At 54.7% G+C, this 13,976-nt stretch overlaps 2 protein-coding genes across 5 annotated transcripts in view; one reads left to right on the top strand and one right to left on the bottom strand.

Annotated features, from left to right (window-relative positions):
• The window catches only part of EFR3B (EFR3 homolog B), a 48,760-nt gene extending 41,173 nt beyond the window's left edge, over positions 1-7,587 (top strand). For 3 of the 4 annotated variants that reach the window (XM_069850640.1, XM_069850641.1, XM_069850638.1), the window contains exons 13-23: positions 176-348; positions 692-767; positions 1,480-1,641; positions 1,975-2,106; positions 2,218-2,285; positions 3,371-3,498; positions 4,099-4,190; positions 5,329-5,377; positions 5,673-5,779; positions 5,958-6,007; positions 6,793-7,587. In XM_069850640.1, the coding sequence (XP_069706741.1) occupies positions 176-348; positions 692-767; positions 1,480-1,641; positions 1,975-2,106; positions 2,218-2,285; positions 3,371-3,498; positions 4,099-4,190; positions 5,329-5,377; positions 5,673-5,779; positions 5,958-6,007; positions 6,793-6,898 (1,143 nt within the window). In that variant the 3' untranslated portion in view covers positions 6,899-7,587. The remainder of the gene's footprint in view (positions 1-175; positions 349-691; positions 768-1,479; positions 1,642-1,974; positions 2,107-2,217; positions 2,286-3,370; positions 3,499-4,098; positions 4,191-5,328; positions 5,378-5,672; positions 5,780-5,957; positions 6,008-6,792) is intronic. The other variant, XM_069850639.1, reaches the window with a different exon arrangement.
• A 3,142-nt stretch (positions 7,588-10,729) lies between these two features.
• Positions 10,730-13,574, bottom strand: POMC (proopiomelanocortin). Its single transcript, XM_069850734.1, has 2 exons — positions 13,431-13,574; positions 10,730-11,418 (listed from the first exon to the last, which is right to left on the bottom strand). Exons 1-2 carry the CDS (start codon positions 13,557-13,559, stop codon positions 10,774-10,776), a joined length of 774 nt encoding a protein of 257 aa, XP_069706835.1. The 5' UTR covers positions 13,560-13,574; the 3' UTR covers positions 10,730-10,773.
• Between the last annotated feature and the right edge of the window lie 402 nt (positions 13,575-13,976).

Raw genomic sequence — 13,976 nt, 5'->3', positions numbered from 1 at the left:
GGTCTCCTGCAAGACCTCTGGTGTCCCAACTGCTGGCGAGGTGGAGCTGAGCTCGGAGACCTTCTTCCCTTGAGTGTTTTAGGAAGAACTCAAGCTGTGCTTAGTCTTCTCCCTTTCTTGGTGTGTTTTGACCCCTGCAAGTCACATTCTCTTCGTTTTTCTTTGATGCTTGCAGGTCTCTGTGGGCTTCCAGTGCAGTAACATGCTTACGGCTCTTCCCAGCGCCTTCCTGGACAGGCTGCTCTCTGCAGCCCTCATGGAGGATCCTGAGATCCGCCTCTTTGTCCTGGAGATCCTCATCAGCTTCATCGATCGCCATGGGAACCGGCAGAAATTCTCCACCATCAGGTGTGTCCTAGGGGCTGCCCAAGCAGGGCTGGGACCTGCAGACCCTGCAGAGCTGGCTTGGGAGGGAGATTTTCCAGGCTGGAAATGTGGTCCTGCCATCTCACTTTGCTTGCACGCTTCTTTGTCAGCTCAACTTTGTGTTCCTGAGTGCTACTGCCCTGACATTCCATACTTGGTACTCTTGAGTATCTGAATTGCTCAAACGGGTTTTAAAAGCCCCTTTTAGCTTCCTGCCTCGATTCCTCCCAGACGGTTCCTGGCCAACAGCTCTGCAGGCATGTGGGAATTGCGCTTCTTCCCTCTGGTGTCTGAGTTTTTCCTTCCCCTTGGCCTTTCCTTGCAGCACCATCAGCGACATCTCGGTCCTGAAGCTGAAAGTGGAAAAATGCTCGCGCCAAGATACTGTCTTCATGAAGAAGGTAGTGTCAGGGTCTGGGTAAAGCTGTCCTTGTGCAGATGGACAAGTGCGAGGACTGTGCCTCTATTTCCCTAAGTGACACTGAGTCTTAGAGTACCGTGATGCCTCTAAACCTTGGAATGTCCCTGGAAAAAGCCAGTGGGGTTCAATCTTCATCAGCGCTTCACGCGTGGGCCTTTATAGACTTTTAAATCTGCTCTTTGCCCCAAGGAGTGAGCACCCAAGGAGGTGCTGGTATCCCAAAAGCTGTTTATTAAGTGGCTTTTGAAGATGCCTTATTTTATGTATTCTTATTTCCCTCCCTGCAACCTCCTTAAAACACTTCCAGGGTGGTGCAAACCCCGTTGGAGCTAACTTGAGGCCAAGAGAGGATCAGTTTATTACCTTGCACACACCAGGGAGCAGCAAAGCAGCCATGCAGCCCCTAAACCATTGCAAAACTGAGTTCCCCTTGCACCAGCACGTGCCCTGCTCTGTCCTCTGCCTGACTGTCAAGCAATGTGTCACCATCAAACAGTGAAACACCCTCTGATAGCCACAACTCCCTTTCCCTGGGGCTTTCTTCCTTTGCTTGGTGACCAGAGGAGCTCTGCTCCCTCCTGCATGGTTGGAGACTCTTTTGCTGGGCCCTTCTGCTTTTCCTTCTCTGTTCATGGCAGTGGTGCTAGCAGGGGATGCTCAAGAGGCGACCACATCCCTCTGTGTCCCCACAGCACGGCCAGCATCTCTACCGGCACATCTACCTGATATGCAAGGAGGAGAATAACGTGCAGGCTCACTACGAGGCTCTCTACAGCATGCTGATGCTCATCAGCATCGAGCTGGCTAACGAGGAGGTCGTGGTGGACCTCATCCGCCTGGTGCTGGCAGTGCAGGTAGGTAGAGGAGAGCTGAATGTGCTGCTGGTGCTCAGCCCTATGGGATGGGTGGGCTGGGACCTGATGGGAAGGAGCTCCTGGGGAGGGGTTGTTGTGGAATTGGGTATTAAAGAAGGAGAATGCAAGTGTTTCTCCTGCTTTGAGCTTCTCTCACCATCGTGGGATCAGACCAGCATGCTGGGGAGAGGCCCCAGTCTCCTTGTCAGCCTCTGAAATGCTGCAAACCCAGGCTCCAAAAGCTGGGATGTTTGGAGGGCATGTTATGCCGTGAGGGGGGATGGGGACCACTCTGAGACCTTGTCCATCCATGGAACCGTGTCTCTCTTGCAGGAGATTGCCCAGATCAACGAGGATAACTTGACAGCGTACAACCGCTGTGCGCTCTTTGCCCTCGGCGCGGCTTACCTGAACCTCATCAGCCAGCTCATCACCGTGCCCACCTTCTGCCAGCACATCCACGAGGTGCGAGGGAGGGTCTGGGGTGGGTCTGAAGCCTTCTCCGCAGCAGATCTGGCATCGTCTCTCCTGGCTACCTGTGGGGTTTGAGCTTGGCTCCTTTCTTGTCTGCTGCAGGTCATCCAGACGCGACAGAAGGAAGCTCCCTATCTGCTCCCTGAAGATGTGTTTGTGGAGAGACCCAGGTAAGAGCCTGGATAACACCTTCTTCCCCACTACCTGCTTCTGAGGGGTTGGAATCCGTAAGATTGTGGGTGATAGTGGGTTTATCAGCTTGTGCTTGTCTCCTTTCCCATCTGACAATGACATGGTGGGAAGCACATCAAGTGGTTTTCCGCCTGTTGGGAATCTGAGGATCCCATACAGCCAGGGAAGGTGGTGGCCACCATGACTTGCGCTCACAGCTGGCCGAACACTAGGATCAGCTCTGCAGGCTGATCCCTCCCCTTCTCCGGCAGCAGGATACGTATGGGTGTAGATCTGGTACGTTGTCCTTCTCTGCTGTGCCGCTGGCTCAAGGATGCCTGCTGTGTGCTGAGCATCTCTGGTGAGACCTTCAAGTACCTGAAGGGGGCCTGTAAGAAAGCTGGGGAGGGGCTTTTCATCAGGGAGTGCAGGAATAGGATGCAGGGAAATGGTTTGAAGCTGAAAGAGGGGAGATTGAGATGAGATCTTAGGAAGAAATGTTTTCCTGGGAGGATGCTGTGGCCCTGGACCAGGTTGATCAGAGAAGTGGTGGCTGCCCCATCCCTCTAGGTGTTCAAGGCCAGGTTGGATGGGTCTTGGAGCAACCTGATGCAGTGGGAGGTGTCCCTGCCCATGGCAGAGGGTTGGAACTGGATGTTTTTTAAGGTCCCTTCCAACCCAAACCATTCTAGGATCCTGGGCAGGATGAGCTCAGGTATTGGACGTCCCTGCCTGATTCTATGATCCCCAGGCCGAAGCTGGCTGCGATGTCCTGTTCGTGCTGGCACAGCCTTGGCATGGATCACATTTAGTGGTGAGGTTCCTTATGGAGACACTGCCACTGCTCTCTCTAGCCATTCCCTAAATCAAGGTGGTCTTCCCTGAGTACATCCATGTCCACTGTGGTGGGACAAGAGCTTATCTGGGCCTCCAGCTTTGTGCTGATCTCTCCAGCTGTGCTGAAGCTAAGCAAAACTACTAGAGCCCTCGGTTTCTCACATGAAGGAACTGGAAACCCTGCCAGTACTGTTCCCCTAATAGGTGAGATGCCATAATTTCCGTGGTATTCCCTCTGTCTCCATAGGTTGAGCAAGAGCCTTGACCGCCTGGGTCCAGAGGTCTTCTTCTGGCAAAGCAAGATCAGTGAGGTGCTGGGCGGCAGTGGCTACAACACAGACCGGCTCAGCACACCCTACATCCCCCAGCTGACAGGTACGCAGAACCCTGAAGTGTTCTGGAGAGTTGAGAGGGGAGAAAACTGATCCCTGGCTCTGCACAGTGATGGGGGTGTGAAGTTCTTGTCCTACACAAGGTTGGACTTGATGATCTCAAAGTTCTTTTTCAACCTAAACGATGCTGTGGGCCTGTTTTTTTTTTTTGTTCCTTGTTTGAGATATAGCCTTGGGGAAACTGAGGCACAAAGTCGTTCAGCAGGAACCTCCTGGGGTTGCAACCTGAACTGCTTGCTGGACGGAAGGAGCCATGAAGCCAGCTGGGCTTGGCTTAGTCCTCAATTCTTCTGTTTTTTGGTGAATTTGGGTGAATTTGGAAGGTGTTCAAGGCCAGGCTGGATGAAACTTTAAGCAACCTGGTCCAGTGGGAGGTGTCCCTGCCCCTGGCAAGGGCGTGGAACTGCATGGGCTTTAACGTCCTTCCCAACCCAAACCATTCCATGATTCTATGCTTGGCTTAGAGGGGCGGCTACCGTGGGGATGGGACATGAGGCCGTCTTCTCCAGGAGCTGCCTGTGCTCATCCCACTGCCCCTGAGGTGGCTGCGATTAGCTCTTCTGCCCTTTCTCCTTTTCCACAGATGAAGATCGCTTGTCCAAGAGGAAGAGCATTGGCGAGACCATTTCGCTGCAGGTTGAGGTGGAGTCAAGGAACAGTCCTGAGCGAGAGCAGGTACCGTGTCACACCAGAGCTGCAAAGCTGCCTCGTGCAAAGGGACTTGGACAGTCTGGAGAGGTGGCTTGCGTGAACCTCATGAGGTTCAACAAGACCAAGTGCAAGGTCCTGAATCTGGGTCAGGGCAATCCCAAGCACAGATCCAGGCTGGGTGGAAAATGGATTGGGAACAGCCCTGAGGAGAAGGACTTGGGGTTATGGGGGATGAGAAGCTCAACATGATCTGCCAATGGGTGCACACAGCCCAGAAACCAATCATGTCCTGGGCTGCAGCCAAAGCAGTGGGACCAGCAGGGCCAGGGAGGGGATTCTGCCCCTCTGCTCCATTCTGGTGAGACTCCACCTGGAGTCCTGTGACCAGGTCTGGAGTTCTCAGCAGAGGAAGGACAGGGAGTGAGTCCAGAGGAGGCCACAAAGATGATCTGAAGGTTGGAGCACCTTCTGCATGAGGACAGGCTGAGAAAGTTGAGGTTGTTCGGTCTGGAGAAGAGAAAGCTGTGGGGAGATCTTAGAGCTGGCTTCTGATACTGAAAGGGGCTCCAGGAAAGCTGGGGAGCGGCTCGTGATCAGGGAGGGCAGGGGTAGGATGAGGGGGGATGGTTTTCAGCTGCAAAAGGGGAGATTGAGATGAGATCTTAGGCAGAAATGTTTTGCTGTGAGGCTGGGGAGGCCCTGGCCCAGGTTGCCCCATCCCTGGAGTTGTTGAAAGCCAGGCTGGATGGGGCTTGGAGCAACCTGATGCAGTGGGAGATGTCCCTGCCCATGGCAAGGGGGTTAGAACTGGACTTTAAGATCCTTTCCAACCCAAACCATTCCATGATTCTCTGATCCCTTGGGCACCGTGTGTTTCTAGTATCCTGACAGCCTGCAGTTAAGCCCTCTCAAATTCTTCAGTTGGCTGCACCCGTTGTTGCTCTGTTGGCTGTGAGCACAGGAGCCCATAACTCTGCCCTGTCACGTCTGGCAGTGAGCAGGGTCAGCAAGACCCTGAGTCCCCCTGATGCTCCCCTCCACTTAGTGACAGGACAGTGTTTTGGTGCAAGAATAAAGCCTGGGACATGGGATCTGGGTTGCTGTGAACCCAGAACGGCATCCTCTGCTGTGCGCCAAGCCTCATCTGCTTTTCCTCCTTTAGAGAGCGCCAGCAGAAGAGATCACGTATGAGACGCTGAAGAAGGCGATAGGTAAGGGAGGGACATGGTGGAGCTGGCATGCTGGGTAGTTCTGGGGACTGTCACTGCTGTGTCTGCGTGTGCACAGCATGGCTGGATCTGTACCCAGCATCACACCCAGGGTGACTGGATAGGCTCTACCCGGCCCTAGGGGTGTCCCTGTGGGGCTGGTCCCAAAGCCAGAGGCTGGACACCCTCTCCTTGGCTTTCTAGTGGTGCCCAAACCCATGCTGGGGAGGTGGGGATGCTGCTTGGGATGGTCTCTGCAGGTGGGGAGCAGCTGAGAGCCATCTCCTCTCTGCTTCAGTAGACAGCGTTGCCGTGGAGGAGCAGGAGCGAGAGCGGAGGCGCCAAGTGGTGGAGAAATTTCAGAAAGCCCCCTTCGAGGAGATCGCTGCCCACTGTGGTGCCCGGGTAAGCGTCATACTCTAAATCCTTGTGGATGCTCTGCTCTGGACAGTCAGACAGTGACGATGTGGCTCTGAATTTTGCCAGTCCACCCTTTCTCTGGTCACTGGGGAAGGACAAGGGGGTGTTTGTTCCCTTAGCACTGCTGTGGTCCCCTAATACAGCCCCTGTGTCTGTGTTACAGGCGACACTACTGCAGAGCAAGCTCAACCAGATCTTTGAGATCACCATACGGTGAGTTGGGGTGGCAGCTGAGCACCCCATGCCAAGCACAGTTCGTCAGAGCCATCGAAAACCCCACTGCTAGAGGGTGGGGGACCTGAACATGAGGCCAGCGCTGGCTGTGGGGCACTGGGAGCCACAGGCATTATCCATCAAGGAGGCTCGTGTGCTGGAGGAGATGGGGCCTTTGCAATGACGGAGGGGACAAGTGTTGATGGGAACCAGCTCTGGTTTGTTTGCCCTAGTTCCCCTCTGCCATGGTTGGAACAAGTCCAGAGGAGGCCATGGAGATGATCTGAGGGCTGGAGCATCTCCTGTACGAGGACAGGCTGAGAGAGTTGGGGTAGTTCAGCCTGGAGAAGGGAAGGCTGCGGGGAGACCTCAGAGCAGCTCCCAGTACTGAAAGGGGCTCCGGGAAAGCTGGGGAGGGGCTCTTGATTAGGGATTGCAGGGATAGGATGAGGGGAATGGTTTTCAGCTGCAGGAGGAGAGATTGAGATGAGATCTTAGGCAGAAATGTTTTCCTGTGAGGGTGGTGAGGCCCTGGCCCAGGCTGCCCAGAGAAGTGGTGGCTGCCCCATCCCTGGAGGTGTTCAAGGCCAGGTTGGATGGGGCTTGGAGCCCCTGATCCAGTGGGAGGTGTCCCATGACAGGGGTTTGGAACTGGATGAACTTTAAGGTTCCTTCCAACCCAAACCATTCTGTGATTCTATGGTGGCACCAGGGAGATCTGCAATGCTGCAGCTTCCTCACCAAACCTCTCTGTAAACCACCTCCCTCCATCTCTTCTGTTTCAGGCCACCACCAAGCCCCTCTGGCACCATCACAGCCGCCTACGGCCAGCCCCAAAACCACTCCATCCCGGTGTATGAAATGAAATTCCCAGATCTCTGCGTGTACTGAGGATGTCTGTGCTGGTAGGACAGAGCCACCACCACACGGCTCATGCCGAAGGACTTCTTGGGGAGAGACTGCTGACCCTGCGGGGAGCACATCCTCCTGCAGGGCAGGTGGGGACACGGACAGCGAGGCCACCCCAAGAGTCGTTGGCACCACAAACCTGTCTCCCGTACTTTATTTCGTCACCCTCGGCCTCCACAGCCACATTTTGCAGCGGTCGGTGGTGCAGAAGGCTTGGTGAGCGGTGGCACGGGGAGGCAGGCAGTTGTTGTGACCTCCTTCTCCGGTTCCATTTTTGGAGAGGGGAGAGGAGATGCTCTGGCTCTGGGCAGAGCGTTTTGAATGTGTTCATCTTCCTGGCATAAAGCAAACCCATTCCCTGGGGAGTCCCTCCCCGCATCATCTGTCAGCCGTGTTGAGAGCCCCTGGCAAGGGGCAGGGCTGAAGCTGGAGGATGCAAAAGGCAGAGGGGTTTGGGATGCAACGTGCTGGAGGGGGCAGCTGCAAAACCAAAGCCAAGCTGGGACATGAGGTGGGTTTCTGGTGGGGTTATGAGCCCTTCATCCAGCTCCTGCATCTCCCCAGGAGCCTCTTTGGCACACGGCAAATTCCCCTGGTGAATTCAGGATGTCCCGGTGTCCCAGATGGAAGCTTGCATGGTGCAGCATGAAGGCGGTGATCATCCCATCCCATCCCATCCCATCCCATCCCATCCCATCCCATCCCATCCCATCCCATCCCATCCACCTGGCTGGTTCCAGGTCACTTTGAAAACATGGTTTGTTTGGGAAAACCCACTTTTTTTTTTTTTTAAGGTGGGAAAACCCCAATTTTTGGTGGGAAACCCCGCTTCTTTGGTGGGAAAACCCACAAGAGCCTCTCACCCAGGTGCCCAGCAGGCTGCTCGCAGGGGGCTGGGGCGGCTAAGCCTACAGACAGTGAAGCACCTGGAGCTGTGGCATGAGGCACAAGCAACCCATGCCCATAATATTCCCCATGCTGGGGGAATATTAACACATTAACCCACTGCTTTCATATTTTTGGGTTGGATTTTCACAGTTTTGAGGTTCCTGTCTCAAAGAAAGACTTGTTTATTCATTTTTTTGGAGCCGAATCACTTTGACAGAGTCCACTGTTAAATCATCTGAGCTGTAACCACAAAGAAACTGCAGCACAGCAGGAAAGAAGTTGTTTTACAGGGTGCACCCTGCAGACCCTGCACTTGCTTGGGCATGGATTGTGCTGCCTCTTGTGCGATGGGATCAAGCTGAATTTGGGCTGGAGGGAGAGGAGCCTATCAAGCGTTTTGCTTTAGTCACACACGGTAGAAAATTCTAGGTTCTACCAAACAAAAACTGCAAAGTGGAGGTGGAAGAGAGGAGGAGGAAAAGTTGCTTGAGGGGGTGTCTGTCCTTCATGGAGGGATTTCAGTCATTTATGGAAAGGTTTCAGCTGTTCACAGAGGGGTTTCATTTGTTCACAGAGGGGTTTCAGTCGTTCACAGTGTGGTTTCAGTTGTTCACGGTGGGGTTTCAGTCATTCACAGGGTCTCTGCTGCTCCCAGATGCCTTTCAAGTGGTGTCCTAAGGCTGTTGGCAAGGTGAGCTTAGGCACACTGGCAGTCGAACGGGTGCTGCCATTGTCCTCCGATCAGCCCTGGGATCTATCCTGCAAGCTCAGGTAGCCCCGTTCCTTCTGGCCGGACACACTGCCTCCATCCTCACTGCACAAAGAGGCACAGAAGGGTCTAAAGCCAGAGATGTGGGAGCTGCTTCCTCGCATGGCGGTGGGACAGCAGGTAAAGGCAGCTGCTCCATGTTTGCACTGCTGGGTTGTTTCAGCCACGACCTGTTTCCCTCTCTTGCGGCACCTCCAGGCAGTTATTTTAAGCTATAATGACACATTACATCCCTCTTTTTTTTCCCCTCAGCGGCAGATACAGTTCACGATTGCTCCGAGGTCACCGCTTGCTTGTGCGGTTGTGCTGTAATCCGGGCTTAGGAAATGAGCTTGCTTAAGAGGACAGGAAAAACAAGGGTTTATTTTGGTCCCTGGGCTGGATCTGCCCCGCTCGCAGCCTCTGCTGCCTCTCCTCAGGCTCCCGGTGTGTCTCCATCCCCTGTCCCCAAGCCCTTTTTGCTCCCTTGTCCCACTGGAGTTTTTGGCTGGGGCAGGTTTGGGGGTCGGCAGTGGGGATGCGAGATGGGAAGGGGCTCGGGGAAGGAGGGTTTGCTACCAAGGCTCTTCCAATGAAAAGTGCTACCATTTAAAACAAAATTAGCCCCCAATTTGTGTGTCCATGGGGAAAAACACTTCCAAACCTCCTCAAAACTACTAAGAAGGAGGGAAGATGAGCACAAGGTTTGCTTGCACTGGAGGAGGGGTTATGCTATGGGGTGCCCACCATCCCTCTGGGACAGAAAATAACCCTGGACAGTGGGTTATCCCTCCTATCCCAAAGCTTTTCCCTTGCTCACCTCCATGGGACCCGGCAGCGGGGCCAGGGCCGTCGTCTCCCAGCCAGCTGCATCACCCAGCATGTCTCACCTCTGCATTTTGGGACCCAAACTCCATCTGTGAAGTGTCCCCCCCAAGCCCCACACCCGATGTCGGTGACCTGTTTGTTCTCGTTTAGTTTAGACACGTAGCGGCAACCGAATCCATTCCTGTCAAACCAACACTCGAGGTGCACGTGTGTGTCTCCATCTCTGTATTTTGGAGCGCTGTGGCATTTGCGTGTCAGGAGGGGCCAAGAAGCCCCTCAATAGTTTCAAATGCACCATCTTAACCCCCCTTTTTTTTCTTTTTGCAAATAAATGTTGATGTTGCCACCTCAGGGGCTCTGCTCTCCTGGAGTGTTCACAGTACCTGGGCACTGTCTCTCTGCCTTGGGTGGGAAGGTTTGCAGTGAGGAGGACACCCTCAACTGTGGACAAGATTCCTTCCCCCTCCATTGTGCCCAGGGTTGAACCCCAAACAGTGTTCATCTTCATGGAACTTTATCATTCAGTATTCTCTCCATCCCTCAGAAGTCCCCTCGGGGGGCTACAGTAATGATCTCAGGGCTGGAGCATCTTCCTTCCGAGGACAAGTATGGAGAGTTGGGGTTGTTCAGCCTGGAGAAGAGAAGGCTCCCAGTACTGAAAGGGGCTTCAGGAAAGCTGGGGAGGAGCTTTTTACAAAGGCCTGTAGTGATAGGACGAGGGGAGATGGCTTTAAATTGGAAAGGGGAAGACTTAGACATTAGGAAGAAATTCTTTACAATGAGGGTGGGGAGGCCCTGGCCCAGGTTGCCCAGAGAAGTGGTGGCTGCCCCATCCCTGGAGGTTTTCAAGGCCAGGTTGGATGGGGCTTGGAGCAACCTGATCCAGTGGGAGGTGTCCCTGCCCATGACAGAGGGCTGGAACTGGATGGGCTTTGAGGTTCTTTCCAACCCAAACCATTCCGTGATTACTCTTCCTCTCCAGCCCACACTCCCCAGCCCTTTCCCAGCCATGCAGTTATTTTTGCTGCCCCTCTGCAAGCACTGGGCACTCAGAGACGCTGCCGACACCCATTTAGTTTGCAAAAAAATGTATTTGTTTTTGGTTTACAATTCCTTAGATCCATCATTTACAGTATTGTACAGTGAAAAGATAGGAATATCACGTGGTGTGCTCTGAACTGGGCGTCATCCCCGCTACCCATGCGTGTCCGGCGGGTGGGTTGGAGCAGTCAACATCCCTAACCTGTTCCCACCCAGTGAAGCCCGGGAGCGCATCCCTTCAGAGCACGAATTAAGAACGACATAACGAGTGATCTCTACGTGCAAGACATGCCAGCGGGACACTAAAGCTATGAGGGGGTTGGCGGTGGGGGCCCCTAGGGGCTCTCCTCCATCACTGCCCCTTCTTGTAGGCGCTTTTGATGATGGTGTTCTTGAAGAGAGTCACTAGAGGGGTCTGGTTGTGCTCTGAGGTCATGAAGCCCCCATAGCGCTTGTCCTTCAACGGCGCGTGCCAACGGAAATGGCTCATGTGGTAGGAGCCACCAGCCACCTTCTCCTCTTCTTGGCCTTCCTTCTCCTCTTCCTCCTCCTCCTTCTCCTCCTCAGGCGGTGCTAGAATGTGGTCGAGTGCCAGCTCCCTCCTGAACTCCAGCGGGTAGCTCTCGGCCGACTCTTCCTCCACCCCGTTGGGGTAGACCTTGATGGGTCTCCTCTTGCGTCCCACCGGCTTTCCCCAGCGGAAATGCTCCATGGAGTAGGAGCGTTTGCCTTCCTCTATCTCCAGCCTGGTTCCTTTCTCTTTCTCTCGGCGGGGCGGCGGGGCAGTGGGCAGCGACGCTGCTGGTGGGTTCCCCTCCGCTGCCTCCTCCCTTTTGTGGCCCCCACCGCTGCTGCTGTTCCTCCGGCCAAACTTGTTCCAGCGAAAGTGGCTCATGACGTACTTGCGGATGCTCTCGGAGAGGGGCTGGAGGTGCCCGTTCCCTGGATAGACGGGCGCCTCGGCTGACAGGTCGGCCCTGCATGCTGCAGCACACGCCTGCATGGGAGGGTGAGATGCATGGGATGCGTGGGCAGGGGGACGCTTGCATTGAGTGGGATATTTCACAAGCTACTTCCACGCTTACGCCCTGCTGAGGTCCCCGTGTGCAACCGCCTCGATGGGGAACGTCGAGGGCTGAACGTAAAGCACCGCGTCAGGGGATCAAACCAGCTCAGGGTTGGTGGAAACAGCTCCAGGCAGGGCACAGACCCCGTTGTGGGGTCGCTGGAGCAAACCCAGCATCCACATCATCCTGTGTGAGCACCCTTGGGAACAGGGTAAAGCTGACACCCAAACGCCTGGCTCATCTCATGAAGGAGGGACGCTGCAAGCTCAAAACCTAATTTAAGCATCATCGTTTCTGCTTGCCTTGCCCTGCATGAAGCCAGGAACCCACTGAAACCTTCAGGATCCAGGGCCCAAAGCATTGCCTCACATAGATGGTTGTGGGGGTTGCAGGAGACTACTTGGATAGAGCAGGATGATTCACAAGCTGGTTTTATGCTTGTGCCCTTCTGACATTCCCATGTGAGCGCAACCACCTTGATGGGGAGTGTATAAAGCACCAAACCAGCCAGGGGTTGGTGGAAATGACTCTGGGGTGGGCACAGCCCCCACTGTGGGGTTGCTGGAGCAAACCCAGCGTCCGCACCATCCTCCGCAAGCCCCGTTGGGAATGGGGTAAAGCTGGCATCGAAACTCCTTGCTCATCTCATGAAGGAAGGGACACTGCAAGCTCAAAACCTTGTTTGAGCAGCATCGTCTCCACCCTGCCCCCATGAAGCCAGGAGCTCACTGAAATCTTCAAGATCTGGGGTGGGTGGACCCTTAGCAAGTTTTTGGGTGACACTAAGCTGGGTGGAAGCGTGGATCTGCTGGAGGGCAGGGAGGCTCCAAAGGGATCTGAACAGGCTGGACTGCTGGGCTGAGTCCCATGGGATGAGGTTTAACAAGGCCAAATGCCGGGTCCTGCACTTGGGGCACAACAACCCTGTGCAGTGCTACAGACTAGGAGAAGTCTGGCTGGAAAGCTGCCTGGAGGAGAGGGACCTGGGGGTGTTGGTTGACAGCGACTGACCATGAGCCAGCAGTGGCCCAGGTGGCCAAGAAGGCCAATGGCATCTTGGCTTGGATCAGAAACGGCGTGACCAGCAGGTCCAGGGAGGTTCTTCTCCCTCTGTACTCGGCACTGGTGAGACCGCTCCTCGAATCCTGTGTTCAGTTCTGGGCCCCTCACCACAAGAAGGATGTTGAGGCTCTGGAGCAAGTCCAGAGAAGAGCAACAAAGCTGGTGAGGGGGCTGGAGAACAGGCCTTAGGAGGAGCGGCTGAGAGAGCTGGGGGTGTTTAGCTGAGGGGAGACCTCATTGCTCTCTACAACTCCCTCAAAGGAGGTTGTGGAGAGGAGGGAGCTGGGCTCTTCTCCCAAGTGACAGGGGACAGGACGAGAGGGAATGGCCTCAAGCTCCTCCAGGGGAGGTTTAGGCTGGACATTAGGAAAAAATTTTTCACAGAAAGGGTCATTGGGCACTGGCAGAGGCTGCCCAGGGAGGTGGTTGAGTCACCTTCCCTGGAGGTGTTTAAGGGACAGGTGGATGAGGTGCTGAGGGACATGGTTTAGTGATTGATGGGAATGGTTGGACTTGATGATCCAATGGGTCTTTTCCAACCTGGTGATTCTATGATTCTATGAAAAGGCTCTGGGTTGGGCACAGCCCCCGCTGTGGGGTTCCCAGAGCAAACCCAGCACCTGCACCATCCTGTGTGAGCACCCTTGGGAACAGGGTAAAGCTGACACTCCATCTCCTGGCTCATCCCGTGCAGGAAGCTCAAAACCTTGACTTAGCATCACCTCTGGGTGTGAAGCAAGGAGACGGGAGCCCAGTGAAACCTGTGGGTCCTGGGGCCCAAAGCATTGCCTGTTGTGGATGGGAGTCACCCTGCTGTGCCAGTTCCTTGCCAGGTCAGAAGCTAAAGCAAGTGGAGGGCAATCCCCATCCCCAGGCTTACCAGAATGTTGGCCTCACTGGCAAGGTCTTGGCATCTGCTGCTTTCCCAGCACGGGCTGCTGGCACCAGTGAGGTGCCAGAGCAGCAGCCCCAGCACCACGGGGAGGCTGCTCCACAGCGTGCTTGGCATCCTGGCTCACGGGAGAGATGCGAGGGGCTGTGAGCCCGGAAACTGTGCAGGAGCTATGGGGATAAAAGGAAAAAAAAAAACCAACAAACCCCTCTTTTTTACCTTCAGGAGGTGTTATAACATTTTCTTGGATGTGTCCTTATACTTTCCCTTTTCCAAGTCGCCTCTGCTGGGATTGCAGGAGCGAGGTCCCCTCCAGAATCCCCAGCTTTATCCTTTTCCCTATCGCCTGGGAGATATGTTAGTGCTGCAAATCACTCTGCCTGCAAAGCTTTCCTTCTGCTTCATGCTCCTTGCAAAGCACTGCTCTTCCCTCCATCCCACAGAGGGGATTTTTGCTAGAGGGGAAACTGAGGCACAGCAAAGGGAAGGTTTGGGTTGGAAGGGACCTCGAAGCCCATCCTGAAGCTGCCTCCC

The sequence above is a fragment of the Phaenicophaeus curvirostris genome, chromosome 2, assembly GCF_032191515.1.
Source record: "Phaenicophaeus curvirostris isolate KB17595 chromosome 2, BPBGC_Pcur_1.0, whole genome shotgun sequence".
NCBI lineage: Eukaryota > Metazoa > Chordata > Aves > Cuculiformes > Cuculidae > Phaenicophaeus > Phaenicophaeus curvirostris.
Note: the sequence above shows the minus strand (reverse complement) of the source record. Positions and strands in the feature narration are given on the sequence as shown.

Bases quoted from the DNA above. Each gene is read 5' to 3' on its own strand.
- POMC (XM_069850734.1), bottom strand. From the start codon at position 13,559: ATGCCAAGCACGCTGTGGAGCAGCCTCCCCGTGGTGCTGGGGCTGCTG. The intron at 11,419-13,430 runs GTAAGCCTGGGG...CCTCCCATGCAG, and splicing joins CCAGTGAGGCCAACATTCTG to GCGTGTGCTGCAGCATGCAG.